The 13,613-nt window shown below is 44.2% G+C and overlaps 1 protein-coding gene and 1 long non-coding RNA gene across 5 annotated transcripts in view; one reads left to right on the top strand and one right to left on the bottom strand.

The window, feature by feature from the left end:
• The window catches only part of LOC115937121 (uncharacterized), a 275,150-nt gene that overhangs the window by 48,081 nt on the left and 213,456 nt on the right, over positions 1-13,613 (top strand). The window lies entirely within an intron of this gene.
• The window catches only part of SEMA6A (semaphorin 6A), a 124,961-nt gene that overhangs the window by 48,725 nt on the left and 62,623 nt on the right, over positions 1-13,613 (bottom strand). For all 3 annotated transcript variants that reach the window (XM_081827213.1, XM_081827214.1, XM_081827215.1), the window contains exons 2-6: positions 10,477-10,614; positions 8,144-8,261; positions 4,294-4,354; positions 3,247-3,309; positions 2,438-2,539 (exon numbers count right to left, since the gene is read on the bottom strand). In XM_081827213.1, coding sequence (XP_081683339.1) covers positions 2,438-2,539; positions 3,247-3,309; positions 4,294-4,354; positions 8,144-8,261; positions 10,477-10,576 — 444 coding nt within the window. In that variant the 5' untranslated portion in view covers positions 10,577-10,614. The remainder of the gene's footprint in view (positions 1-2,437; positions 2,540-3,246; positions 3,310-4,293; positions 4,355-8,143; positions 8,262-10,476; positions 10,615-13,613) is intronic.

The following is a 13,613-nucleotide window of genomic DNA, read 5'->3' as shown; positions in this document are numbered from 1 at the left end:
TACAGGACTGTGCGGGAAGAGCATCCCGTGTGTGGTTTCTGAGAGGCCCAGGCTCCCGAACGGGTCTCTGCAGGTGTGGCTGGAACAAGCGAGAGGTGACAGTCTCACCACACAGGTGAGGCGTCCCGGGGAATGGAACACGTGTGGGAAGAATGAGCTAGACCACCCCCAGCCTGTGTATCACAGTGCCAAGAAAACCTGTTGTTTGTCATAAAAGATAGCTTTCCAGCTAGGGAATTGGTTGGGAATTGTGAAAAGCATTAATCTTAATGAGTCCTAAACAATGACAAACAGGGATGGAATATTAAGTGGGAGAATTAGAGTCAAAACGTCAGCTGTACGCTGTCACTGGCGAGAGGAAATGTTTGGCCCGACTGCCTGCTACAGACCGAATAGATCCTGTCATTATTAAGAAGTTTGCTATTGGGACGCCTGGGTGGCTCAGTCAGTTAAGCGGCTGCCTTCGGCCCGGGTCATGATCCCAGGGTTCTGGGATCAAGTCCCACATCGGGCCCCTTGCTCAGCAGGGAGCCTACTTCTCCCTCTCTCTCTCTGCTTGTGTTCTCTCTGTCAAATAAATTAAAAAAAAAATCTTAAAAAAAAAAGTTTGCTATTTTAGGATAGTGTTTTTTACATTAATTTAGATTTTGAATTAAGAATATCACTGACCTTACCTTGATACTGAATGTTTTTGGTGCACCCCTTAACATTTTGTGCCTGGGGCGCATGCCTCCCTTGCCTCACCCTAATCCAGGCCCTGTTGGGGCCCACTTCTAAGTGTCAGAAGATGAGCATGAGGGTAAGACAGCCGGCCCCCACGAGCCCCAGCGCTCTTCTGCTCTTACTCCCCGTCCCAGATGCTGGCAGCTCCATCCATCCCCTTTCCCAAGAGAGCCTTGCAGTCATTCTCAACCCCTCCCTCTCCTTATCCAGGGCTGCTTATCAGTTCTTTTTTTTTTTTTTTTTAAGGTTTTATTTATTTACCCCTCAGAGAGATAGAGCAGCAGAGGGAGAGGGAGAAGCAGGCTCCCCGCAGAGCAGGGAGCCCGACGCGGGGCTGGATCCCAGGACCCTGGGATCATGACCTGAGCCGAAGGCAGTCGCTTAACCGCCTGAGCCACCCAGGCGCCCCTGCTTATCAGTTCTTAAATCCTACTGGTTTTTCCCAAATCTGTTCCCCTCGCTTTGTCCCCATCCCCATCGCCCCCTACCTCTCTAGCCTCTACTCAGTTATTATCACTTCAGGGTCCAGCACTCAGACCCAAAGGAAGTTTCTCAAGCTCGACAGACTGTTTCTTTCTCAGTGCCTTTGTTCATGCCGTTCCCTCTGCCTACCATACCCTTCTCTCTTCCTTCGGCTAACGTCTACTTCTTTAAAACAAAGGTTAGGCTTCTCACCCACTGTGTACCCCACACAAATGAGTGGAGCACCTGTTGGGAGGCACTGGGTCAGGTCGTGGACAGTCACAGAGCTTGAGGGTGTCTCCTGGACTGGGGGCATTCATGTTCCCTATGTGAGAACAGCAGCGGGGAGCATCTGAAGAGAGGGGTCATCTACTTCCTTCTAGAAGCCTTCTCTGATTCCTCACCTCTGGCTAAGCTTAGCGCCTTTCTGCTGTGCTTCCATAATGCTCCGCATTGAGTCGCCGTGGTAGCGGCCCATGGAATGATATTTCTCTTCTCCCTGTCTGGCTTCCCTAAGGATGGAGGCCTCCTCTTCGGCCTTACAGCCTCAGTGCCTGGCCATGTGAGAAACGCAGTACGTGTTTGCGGAAAGAAGGGCTGTGGCAGAAAGAACGGGCAAGGGGAGCTGACAGATGTGAAGCCAAGACCTTAGCTCGTGGCCACCTCTGCTCCTGCTGCTTCAACAGCACCTGTCCGCTGCTCAGAACTAACTTGATTTGTTAATGTTCCCTTGCATGAAGGCCACAGTGGGTAAGGCCACCGTCAGGTAAGCTGAGTGCTAAATGGAATTAAATTTCTGCGGTCTTAGAAATCTCTCCTGGAAGAAAGTCCACAGTTTCCAGTGGCACGCTTTTGAGATACCTCTTAAAATAGGAATCACTCACAACCTAAGTGTGTTTGTGTGCTGAGAGGAGATGGTGGGGTGGGAGGGAGAAAGAGGAAGGGAGGGAGGGGAAATCCACACGATACACATGGAAAAGTCTGTTGGAGTTCCGAACAATGAAGAATAGGGTCTTAGAGAAACTAACTTTGCTGGGTAGGCTCCTTAAGGATGTGTCAGTCAATCCTGCACAAACAGGAAGCTTAGGAGCCTGCTTAGGATCACTCATGTGGAGCAGTACATTAAGTCCAACGAGGGAGAGGAACCCAGATGGTGTTGAATTACCCCTCTTAGGCTGCTGCAGGTACAATCACAGTAAATCACAGAATACCTCCAGCCCACGTGGTCCCCAACTGACAAAACTGCATTTACCTTATAGTTTCTGCAGGAAGGGTTGAAGGCGTTAGTTCCACAGACAAACAGAGTATCATCATTTTTCTTTAGAAGGACTTTAATAAAGTTGTGACACTCATCCTGAAAAATAATGCAAACTCTTTTGTATCCAGTCCGTCCAATACAGAAACCCATCCTTCACCATCTACCACCATCTGCTGACAGCAAGGTTAAAAAGGAAGGTGGCTGCAGAGTTCCCCCGCTTAAGAAGTCGAGCTCCTTCTGATGTTTACCAAAAGATGACGTTGACGACAATGGCTTTTTTTTTTTTTTTAACAGAAACTAAAAGCACAGCACAGAGAGAACGAGTGTGGAAGTGCCAACCTCCCATCATATTAATTTTAATGCCAGATGTCCCAAGGTCCCTTGATGGGCAAGGCTCCTGGCTGAAGTGTGTTTTTATGTTGTTCTGGGACTAAAGGCACAGACCCCTGTCTGTCTGCAGCAGCTTTGTTCTGAGCTCTTCTTCAGCCTCCCCGAGGACTCTGGTCTGTGTGTGGGGCTACCGAAGAGTGTGCTCGGAAGAGTTGGGGCAGCCAACTTGGTGTCCATAATCCCCAGTGTCCCTCAGTAGTTCATGATGCAGTCCTAGCAGCTGTCGTAATATTTCATCACATTAAAAGCAAACTGTTTTTGCAAATTAAAGCCTTCAATAAGCTGATGGAAAAAGCAATTACTGGGGGAAAAGGGACTAGCACGATCCATTCCACATCATGGTCTACAGCTGGAGGTAACAGTCAAAAACTTAACCCAAAGTGGCAGCTGCAGGAGAAATGAAAATTGCCTACCTTATGTTTTCCCTTCATTCTGCATGTGTCTACATCAGCCTGTCTCGATTTCCATGTCAGTTTCTGCAGGGATCAAGAAAGAAATCAATTAGAGCCCAGAGGTGGTTGCATTTGATTTTAGAAGTAAGAGTTCCCTTGGGGAGACGGAGGCTGAACATATATTTATTGAAAGCTTTCCGCACCCTTTCTCCATGATTAATTCACCATCACAACAAAAGATCAGAGATGGGAACCGTTCATTTAATTTTGAACTCCTATCTATTCATTAAACTACAGCATGATCTTCTTCTCCTTGAGGTAAAGATGGAGAAAAGGAAAGAAGAACAAACAACAGCGTGGAGATTTCTCATAAAATATCCAAATCAACTTGCTAAATGACACTCATTTTGATAAACTACACGTCCTTGCCCTTTCCTTTCAGTTGATAAATCACTTTTCATAAAGCATGCTTTTTTCCCTTAAGATATGGAAGTCATTTACTTAAACATAAAGGGGACATTCACTTTGAGTAGACAAAGATTTAATTCAGGTTCCACTCCACGTAAATTCATAGACTGAAGGGATCGTCTACTTCTGTGGCAGATTTTATTAACTAAAATACCTCCATGTGGAGTTAGAGGGGAAACTTAGGTTATATTTTATGTCTGTCTGAAGTGGTTAATGATCAGGTTGCTGAGCCACAACAGGCAAATCAAACTTAATACTGCAAGACATGGAAATGTAACATTGAAACATTTGTGGGGCAGAATTTTACATATGAAAACTGATATTTTCCTGGACAAACATGGTAGTATTTTATTAAAGGAATTTGGAGATGACCTAAAACTCCAAAGTACACAGGCACACATATTTGGTGAATAAACTATGAAGTAGATAGCTGTTTCCAAACAGGGATTTGCCCCAAATTTGTAGGATTGCAAAAAAATGTTCGAAATCATTCCCAGTTATTAGCCATGTCATCTCATTTAGTGCATGTGAAATACGTTTTCCCTTCAAGAACTATCCTAAAGCCCTTCATTTTAGAAAGATGGTTTTAAAACTACTTACTTTGCTACAATAAATTTCTTCTGTGTGTGAGGTGTCCATATCAACAGTATAAATATGGTCCCTGTAAACAATGAGAAATTGATACAGTGTCAAACACAGGAGTCAAGACAGTTAATTTTCTCCTGAATGAGTGTGTATCTCATTCAAGGCAGATAAATCCATATCTACATTATTAGAAAAGAAACGTCCGCATGCAAGAACAAGGGAACAGTTCAGCCTGCAAGAGATGCCTCTCGATCACACTCTGCTACTTCTGACAAATCATGGCATCTTGCTGAAAGGGGCACCTTTTATGAGAACTTTGCTGTTGTCCCACTCATACCAGCACTAGAATGCTTGTATGTACATAGCTCAGGAGAGAGGACTTTGAAAGTTAAATTGACCCAAAAACCAGAACACAGGTGGGTTTCCCCATGCCCTTTCAGTATCTTCAAATCCATGTTCCAAACACTTGGTATGCAACAAACCACATTCGTTCATCATGGGGGCTAACAAAAAGCTCATCTCTGGCTGTTTCTCTCTGTACAAAACTTATTTCCAGCCTTCACTTTGGTGATGTGGTTGACAAGATGGAAGACGATAACAGTGAAATTATTCCCAGAAAGCACTGTTTTCTTCACACAGTGATGGTCAATTAAGGTCTAAAATGTACTTGAGCTAAAGTTTACATTTCTTGCTTCTGTTCACCTTCCTGTTTTGCTGAGAATTTGGTTGCCTTTACGATCTGCTGCCAATCTCCCCCTGGAAGGGAAGAAACAGAATCAGCAGCTCAGGTGTGGGGCTATATTTAAACATCCCCTTCTGTGTGAGCTGAGCACAAGGGCGTTTTTGTCTGGAATTCAGAAGAAAGAAAAGGGAACTCACTCAACTGGGGAGATGGGGGGCTAGCGAGGGAAAGCAAAACAGCTCATTTTCCCTTGAAATAACATTGACTTTTTCTAAAACGCAGGAAGTCCTGGGGCTGGAAAATTACCCACAGCTTTAAACCAGGACCTCAAGGCTCCCATGTAGACTTTCAGGCCCCCTCATTACTTAAGAGAAAGTGGAGGGAGTGGGGAAGAAAAAAGGAATGATCTGCTGTCAGGATTCACTTTAATTCTCCCTCCTCCTACCTTCTTTGGAAATCTGCTACTGTTTTAGGCAAAGTACAACAGAGAAAAACAGAAATAAAAACAGGCTTTCTCATGTGAAAATAAAGGTTGGGGGCAAGGCGGTTCACTTACAGAATTTCCTTGCAACTCTGAGTGTTTGAGCTTCGGGGGTGGATGGTGTGTGTGTGTGTGTGGTGAGGGGGGAGAATGGGGAGCCTGGTTTTGTAAATTGCTGAAGTGGGAAGTTCTTGGAACCTCCGTAGGGAGCCAGAATCACCCTGCCCTTTAATTTCAAGGCAGTTTTATTGCATTCGTTTATTACTTGTTTGCCTTTATTGGTGGCGCTGTGGGTCAGGCTCATTATTGGGACAGCATTGCCTATTACTTTGGTATCAGGTTTGAGATGACTCTAGGTTTTTCCTTGCCCTCCCTCCCCTGAAAACTTTAAGTAGGAGCTGAATATATGAATTGTAAATTAACAGCTGATTAATATGCACTGGCAATTCCTCAGAAAGCTCTGGGATTGCCCCTTTCTGGCATGGCCTGTTTATGTTAATTAGCAGTTTAGAGATTAAACAAACAAACAAAAAAAGAATTTTCAAAATGGATAGTAATAAAGCAGAATTGAAAGGGGTTCCTGCCATCAAGGCTCACTCAGTCTCTGGGTTCTGGATGGGACTTGGTTTCTGATGGCTAACACCAATTGTCTGGAAGAACCGGGAAGCCTATTTTAAAAATAGAAATCTGTGAATGAAATCTTTTGGACCATTGCAATCTTTTTCAATATCCAGGAGATAACATTGCCCGGCAAACAGAAACCGTGCTTTATGCTAAACCTAAGGCCGGAGTGGACGGTTATTCCCACCTGCCCATGTGTATATCCCAGGATTCATAAGCTGTACTTAACTGAATTCAGTTATTTGAACACAAACTGACTTAATCCGAGGACTTCTTCTCGCCCCAGCTCCAGTGAGCAAAACTGAATTGTGTTGCCGTGGTTTGAGCTTGGGGGAAGGATTGGGCTTTACATCGTGTCACTTGCTGCTCAGGAACCTGGATCTCTCTGGGCAGTGTTGGGAAATTGAAGGGAGAGGGGAGACCCTAAACATGGTAGCCAGGAAACTCCTTCGGGAATTTTCCCAAGGGTGGGTACTGAAGGCAAGTGGCTGTGTGTAGAGTGGAAACCAACAGGTCAGTGCGGGGGTCTTACAAATTTGACCTTTAACAAAAGGCAAGTCTGTTGTAGAGTTTTAAAACCATGAATGTGGGGGCACCTGGGTGGCTCAGTCGTTGGGCGTCTGCCTTCAGCTCAGGTCATGATCCCAGGGTCCTGGGATCGAGCCCCACATCAGGCTCCCTACTCTGCAGGAAGCCTACTTCTCACTCTCCCACTCCCCCTGCTTGTGTTCCCTCTCTGACTGTCTCTCTCTCTCTGTCAAATAAAATCTTTAAAAAAAAAACAAACAAAAAAACAAAAACCATGAATGTGTTTCTCTCCTTTTTTCCCTTATATTTCTCCTTTATTGGGGGGGGGGGTAGGGTTAGGATAACGCTGTCTGGGTTTTAACGAGCTGGGATAATGGTCTCTTTTAAGTTTGCATAACACTTGGCTCCTAACTCAGGGGCCACCCTGGACCTGCAGTCCACACCCACACTAAATCATCAGGTATGAGGTCCGTTATCCTGTTTTTCTCCCTAGAGACTCAATTGCAGAGTGAATCATTCATAGAAGATTCTTGACTCAACCTATTTCTCACAGATCCAGTGTTTAATCATTTGTTTTGACCAGCCTATAGATAATTGACTACAAATGTAATCTTCTAGCCCTGCTACATTTAGGGATCTAAAAATGATATTTAAAAAGAAGCTGATGAGGGGCACCTGGGTGGCTCAGTCAGTTAAGCATCTGCCCTCGGCTCAGGTCATAATCCCAGGGCCGTGGGATGGAGCCCAGCGTTGGGCTCCCTGCTCAGCGGGGAGTCTGCTCTCTTTGCTCCTGCCCCCGCTCGTGCTCTCTCTATCAAAAAATTTTAAATAAGATCTTTAAAAAAAAAAAAAAGAAGGACCTGATATTCTACCAGTGAGGTACCTACTGAGGGCCTCAGTGGAACACTTGCTAAGGAATACCCACACTAGCTTTGTTCATGGGCACAAGCTAGTAGAAAGTTATTGCCAGGACAGATAGGACCACCTCTCCTCCTCAGTAGGCTGCCCAGGACCGGGATTAAATGCCCAGCTTCTAGAGCAAGGCCACCCCACTTCAAACCCTGCCTTTGTCATTTTGGTCCAGGCATTTCACCTTTCTCACCCTGGGTTTCTTCCTTAAAGACATGAAGGTAATAGCTCCTTCACTGAACTAGGGTTCTTTTCCAGGACTGAATGGATGAACATTTATAAAAAACTTAGCACATACAACTAGTATGTACCATGTACGTATTCGTGAAGTAAAATCATTGAAAAGGGCTTTGGCATTGCTCCCTGAGACGTGTTGTGGGGTACTCGCAGGATACTGTAATGTGGCCCACGGTTTTTGGTTTATGTTGCATAGCTTGTCGTTTGAGAACACCTAAGTGCTTTAGAAGAATGAAGCACTGTTCTTATTGACCTGTTCCTTATCTATGCTCACAGCCATGCAAGTATCACAGACATAATTTCTGTTTCTTCTTCCCAGTGTGCAGTGATTAGTCAGTCGAGACCCAGGTTAAGATCACCGTGGAACCCCCACCTCTGAGGGTAGACGTGAGCAAAAGGCCCCTCACCTAGCAGCAATGTAGAGGGTTCTGTTCATGATCATCATCATCTGGATGTCCAGTCTGTGCCTCTGCGTGGTGTTCCGTCCTGGCTTGTGGCCCACAAACACCGGATATTGTTTTGTATCTGTGAAAAGAGAGATGGGGCAAGAGAGGGAGAGGAAATCAAGCCAAGAATCAACAAGGCAGGGAGAGGAAGGGGGCTGGTCCCAAAAAGAAAACCGTTCTTAAGTCAGTCCATGCCACCACTCTCCATTTCCAAGGAGTCTGTGATTTTAGGAAGGCCTGTGACAGATGGGTGCTCTGTGAGGACAATCACGTTACAGTCTCATTTCCAGATGATAATCAGCCTGGACCTCTCTTTCTCCGTGTCACAATTTCTGACTTGTCCCTCTTTTTGCAGGGGAGGGGGATTAAACTTGCAAGTGAACCCTTTACATGAAGGTGCTCTTTTCTTCCAGTTTTCTTTTCATCTTCTTTAGAGCTCTAAGCCTGGGGGGCAGCCTGCCAAAGATCTTGTCTCCGGACAAAACTATTTCAAAGCAGCTTTCCCATCAGTCACCACAAAGGCAATGTGGTCTGGAGGCGAGAACCCTCGTCCAGGAGCCAGAAGAAAAATACAGTCTCCACAGGCGTCCAGTTGGAATAATCTCCTATTGAAGGCAGCCCTGCTAGGTTGGTTGGCATTCTAGGAACTGTGGGAAGTTCACTCTTGAGTTAAGCAATTGGCTAATCTCACAGAAGCTGGGGCTTTGACAGGACAGGGTCAAACGGAGTGTAGCCAGTCGGGTGATCTGGAATTTTCCCTGACTTGGAGAGTCAATGAACATATTTCTGCTTTCCTACAGTTCTCTCTAGCTGAGAGCGGGCAATTTGTAATAATATCTGACCTTTAGAAATACCTACATTTCAAAAATCTCTCTGCCTTTAAACCTACACTCTCCAGAGCACTGGCAGTCCTCCAAAGAAACTCAGAAGGAAAGAAGGATGAGTCATATTTAAAAATGTTTTTTTGGGGGGTGGGGTGAGTTGTAAATAATGACTTGAAACCCATTCACAGATTCCTGCTCAGACCCCTACACTTGAATCCCCTGTAGTATCTGAGCATTACTCACAGTGGGTATCAGGGAGCCTTGGTATATTTGACTCACAGTCAAGCTTGGTATGGGATTATCTTGTGCTTTCCCCTGCACGCTCTGAGATTTCATTTGCCCATTCATCAAGGAGCTTGCTAAGACAATTCTTGTCCCTCTACTGTCAAGGATTGGAGTGTCCATTGACATTTCATTTTCAGCAGCACATACTTGGCCTGGGGACTCTTCTTTACAGAGCATCAGAGATAGAATACCCGTCCCAAATGGGGATTAATCAATGTGTATTAAGATTTGTTACCTTGAGTCAGGTGGACCACCACTTTAGTGATTTTGAACTACACAGTTCTTGGGTCCTTGAGCCTGCCCTGATTTTGTTCGCTCACTGTCTGCTGTGCCAAGTCTTCCCAGCTCACCTTCATGTGAAATTATTTCCCTTTTCAGGGACTGTCCAGCAGAAAGCCACACATTGATGGATCTCCTTAGTATCCCCTATAGATGCTAAATACTTTCCTTAGGGTTTATTCAGTTTGTTTTGGGATGGCTACTGGGAAAATAGATATTTGGGTGAAAGGGCTCCCTTTCACCTTTACTGTGATAAAACATTTTGTCTTTCGGAGGGAAGGAAAAGAAGTGGTACATGGGCTGTTTGATCCCGCACACAGGTAGGACTTTCCCTCTTGAGTAGTCAACTGAACTCTTAATCACGTGGCTTTCTACCCTTTTGACAATGAAGCGGAGGCCAAAAGACAGTTATAAATAGTTAAAATAGGTCCTCTGTGAATTCAGAGTCCAGCAGACTTTTTACTTCTAAGTCTAAAAGAAAAGTTAATTTTTGTCCCTAAGTACTCCAAAACAGTCATCTTCTTTCCCATTCTCATTGTGTAACAATGCCCATGCGTTAACCACACGTGAGAATGTGCACTCCGGGCGATATCCAGATGGTAGAGATGTTCTCCCATGGCTGGTTTTTGGGCATGATTGAGGATGGCCTTTTAGTTGCCTGAGACTTCATCAGAGGTACTTGAGGAACATTTCAGATCCTCACATGCATGTTCACACACACGTGTTGCCACAACAGTATTTAACGGAGTTACAGAACAGCCATCTCCCCAATTTGACGAGATCCCTCTGTCGTCTACTAACAGGTCTATTTTATTAAATTTTAGAAAATGTTGGGTGTTTAGCTGGTTGATGCAGCCTGAGATGCCCACAGAGGGAGAGAATGACAACGTGATTGTGGATACTTACAGTTGCCATGCGAAATACTGATCGGCTCAGAATCTTCTGGGAAACCAGCCCCAGCAAAGTGTAGCAGTGTGAAATATAGCAGCAAGGCTTCTGACCTCATAGTAGTTCAGCGGGGAGACTTTATTTCTCTACTTCACCCTGCCAAAGAGCAAAGAAGGATTTTTTTTTTTTTTTTTGCAAGTCAGCTTTATTCACTTCCATAAAATGAAATGGCCTTGAAGATAAATTTAAGAGAAAAGGGGTCTCTGCTTCATATCTTTTCCGTTGTGAATTCACGGATTATTGTGTTTTACATAAGAAACCTGTATCCATTACCCACTGCACCCTGCTTCCCGGTGCATCTGAGCCCTTTTGCAAAGCTGCTCCCGAACACATGACCCCAGAGCTTTATTAGTTCCTCTGTCCTAGCCATTTTAAGGCCATCATAAGTGGCTATTTCACAGTTGTGAAACAGCATTCCAAAAAGTGTGGACGGACTGAGAAAGCATTTTTTTTTCTTTTTAATGTAAATACTTTTCTTCTCAGCAGGTTTACGGCAGCATGCCATCCCTCAGACGTGTTTTGTTTGTCTAGCTCCGGATCTTTCAAAAATTTGAAGTGGTTGCCAATATTGGAAAAAAAAAAAAGTTTCTAATAAAAATCAGAATATCTGACATATTGACCTAAATGACTGTTCCCTTCAGGCGCCAACCCCCCCCAACACACATGCACACGCGCGCACCCCCCCCCCATAATGTGCCCTCTTTGCTAATTTCTGTTACCTGCCTGACCCCGTAGTTGAAATGTTCACCCTTGGTTTACATAATTTCAAAGAGATGGAATTCTAGAATGACCTTAGACATAAAATCACACAATCTATGTTTAAAAAGAAAGAAATGGGTCCTTTTAGATACTGAAGAATACTATAGGGAGAATCTGAAACCACATCCTGAAATGGTATTTTTTATAAAGACTTTATTTATTTATTAGCGTGAATGCAGGAGTGGGGGGGGGGGGGCAAAGGGAGACACAGGCTCCCCGCTGAGCAGGGAGCCCGATGCGGGACTCAATCCCAGGACCCTGAGATCATGACCTGAGCCGAAGGCAGACGCTTAACGACTGAGCCACCCAAGCGCCCCTGAAATGGTATTGTTGATTAAAAAAATTCTCTATCTGTATATTTTAGTGTCACATACTACCTTGGTGGAACAGTAATGCCAGATACACTATTCTGCCCAGCTGTATGTTCTTCAAGATGCTCTTTATGTGTAGGAAATGCTCCTAAATCTTAGAAGTAGAAGCAATCCTATGTGAGGCTGCTGAATACAGTGAAGTCAGGCTCATAATACAGTAAATATCACATAATTCTCAGGCATATTTCAAATAAGTGTTGATCTGTAAGGGAAATAATGTAAAATGAGGATATCTTTTCATCTTTCTAGAGTGGTAAAGCCTTTGAAGTAGCCTGCCAAAGATGATCTTTGTTGAACAAAGCTATTTTACAGTAGTCCATCAATCATTTAAGATTTGTGTGTAGAAAAGTCAAACTTAGTAACTTAGGTGTCTTTGAAAGTTAATTTGGCAAACAAACTTATGCTTTTTAGAACACTTAATATTAGATAGTTATGTCTCTCTTCTTCATGCCAAAAAAAGCATTAACAAGTCCCGAGTGTTGCACCACAACTTAAAATTTCACAGACACAGCTGGGTCTTAATCATTCCTTCAGTTGAAAAGTACACATGAATTAATTTGCTTTATCTTGAAAAAGAGGGAGCTTGAGAGAAAAGCCCAAGCAATTCCGTATCTCCATCTCTGGTGTGGAGATTAGAATTAAACTTTAAATGATGACTTGCTCACAAGGGCAATCCATTACCAAGAGACATAAACATGTATTTATAGACAGGTTAAAAGCGATCGTCTACTCAGTCATTCATTTGTCAGTTCTTCCTATTCCGGAGATTCTGAACCCAAAGGGAAGAAGCCCTGAGGTCCCCTTGTTTGTTTCTCATGGCATCTGTTCAGTAGAACACTAAAGAGGAGAAAGTAGTCACAGGAGCAAGTAAGACATAAACCAGATCCCAGTCAGCTGTTACATTTTAGATGAGAAAGCAAGCGGGGCAAGAGGAAGTGGCAACATTTACCAAGGGCTCAGGAACCGTATTATAGCCTAATACAGAAGCAGACTACCTCAGAGAGTTTGCAGCATGTAATGGAAGAATAATGGAGACTCAGAACGCTGATTCTCAGTCCTTTAGAAATCTTGGGAAATATATGTATACTTTTAAAGATTAATTTGTCTCGACATGCCACATGAGTCTCTGGCCTTCCCCATTGGCATTCGTCTTCGTACAAACGTCCTACATGCCAACGAAACAGAGCCCTGCTATTTTATTGTATCTCCCAAGTTTCGTGGTTCCCATCTTAAGATTGCATGGGGTGGATGCACCATGCACCACCCCCAAAACTTGGCAGGCGGGGTGATGCTTGCAGAAGAAACCTATTCTGCACTCCAAAGGCTTCCTTTAATCCTTACATGTAGCCAGGACCGTGGCTGCAATGGGGTATTTAAATATCTCCAGGTTTACAGCAGGGCTCCGTGCCAGGAAAAATAGCTGTTTTATGTGTCTTTCTATCATCATATCATCAGGTTGTTAACATGTACATCATATGGGAGGAAGCATTCTGGCAGTACCTTGGGCCGTCCACACGAACACTTTACAGTTGTCTTCAGCCGAGGCTTTGATGTATTATTCCCTTCCTACACAACTTTGGGCTCTAACCCTTGTAAATACGTAGACAATGTATTTTCTTGTTGAAATGATTACTTTGTGGACAGATCCCAAATCAATCACATTGTCATTTCCCAATCTGTGGAATGCGGGCTGGGTCTCCCCGCTAAGACCACAATGATACAGACATGCCTCGAGCCTCGGAGAACAAAAAACAAACAGGCACTTGCCTCTGAATTTCAAACTCTGGAGCTAGCTGGGCTACTGCAATTAAAGAGGTTGTTTGAGGCTCAACACCCAAAAAACAAATTATCAAGTCAAAAAGTGGGCAGAAGATATGAAAAGACACTTCTCTGAGGAAGACATACAAATGGCTAACAGACACATGAAAAAATGTTCATCACCATTAGCCATCAGGGAAATCCAAA

This window comes from Leptonychotes weddellii, chromosome 7 (assembly GCF_054177405.1).
Source record: "Leptonychotes weddellii isolate Sample4059 chromosome 7, ASM5417740v2, whole genome shotgun sequence".
NCBI lineage: Eukaryota > Metazoa > Chordata > Mammalia > Carnivora > Phocidae > Leptonychotes > Leptonychotes weddellii.
The sequence above is the reverse complement of the archived record's forward strand: the minus strand, read 5'-3'. Positions and strand labels throughout refer to the sequence as shown.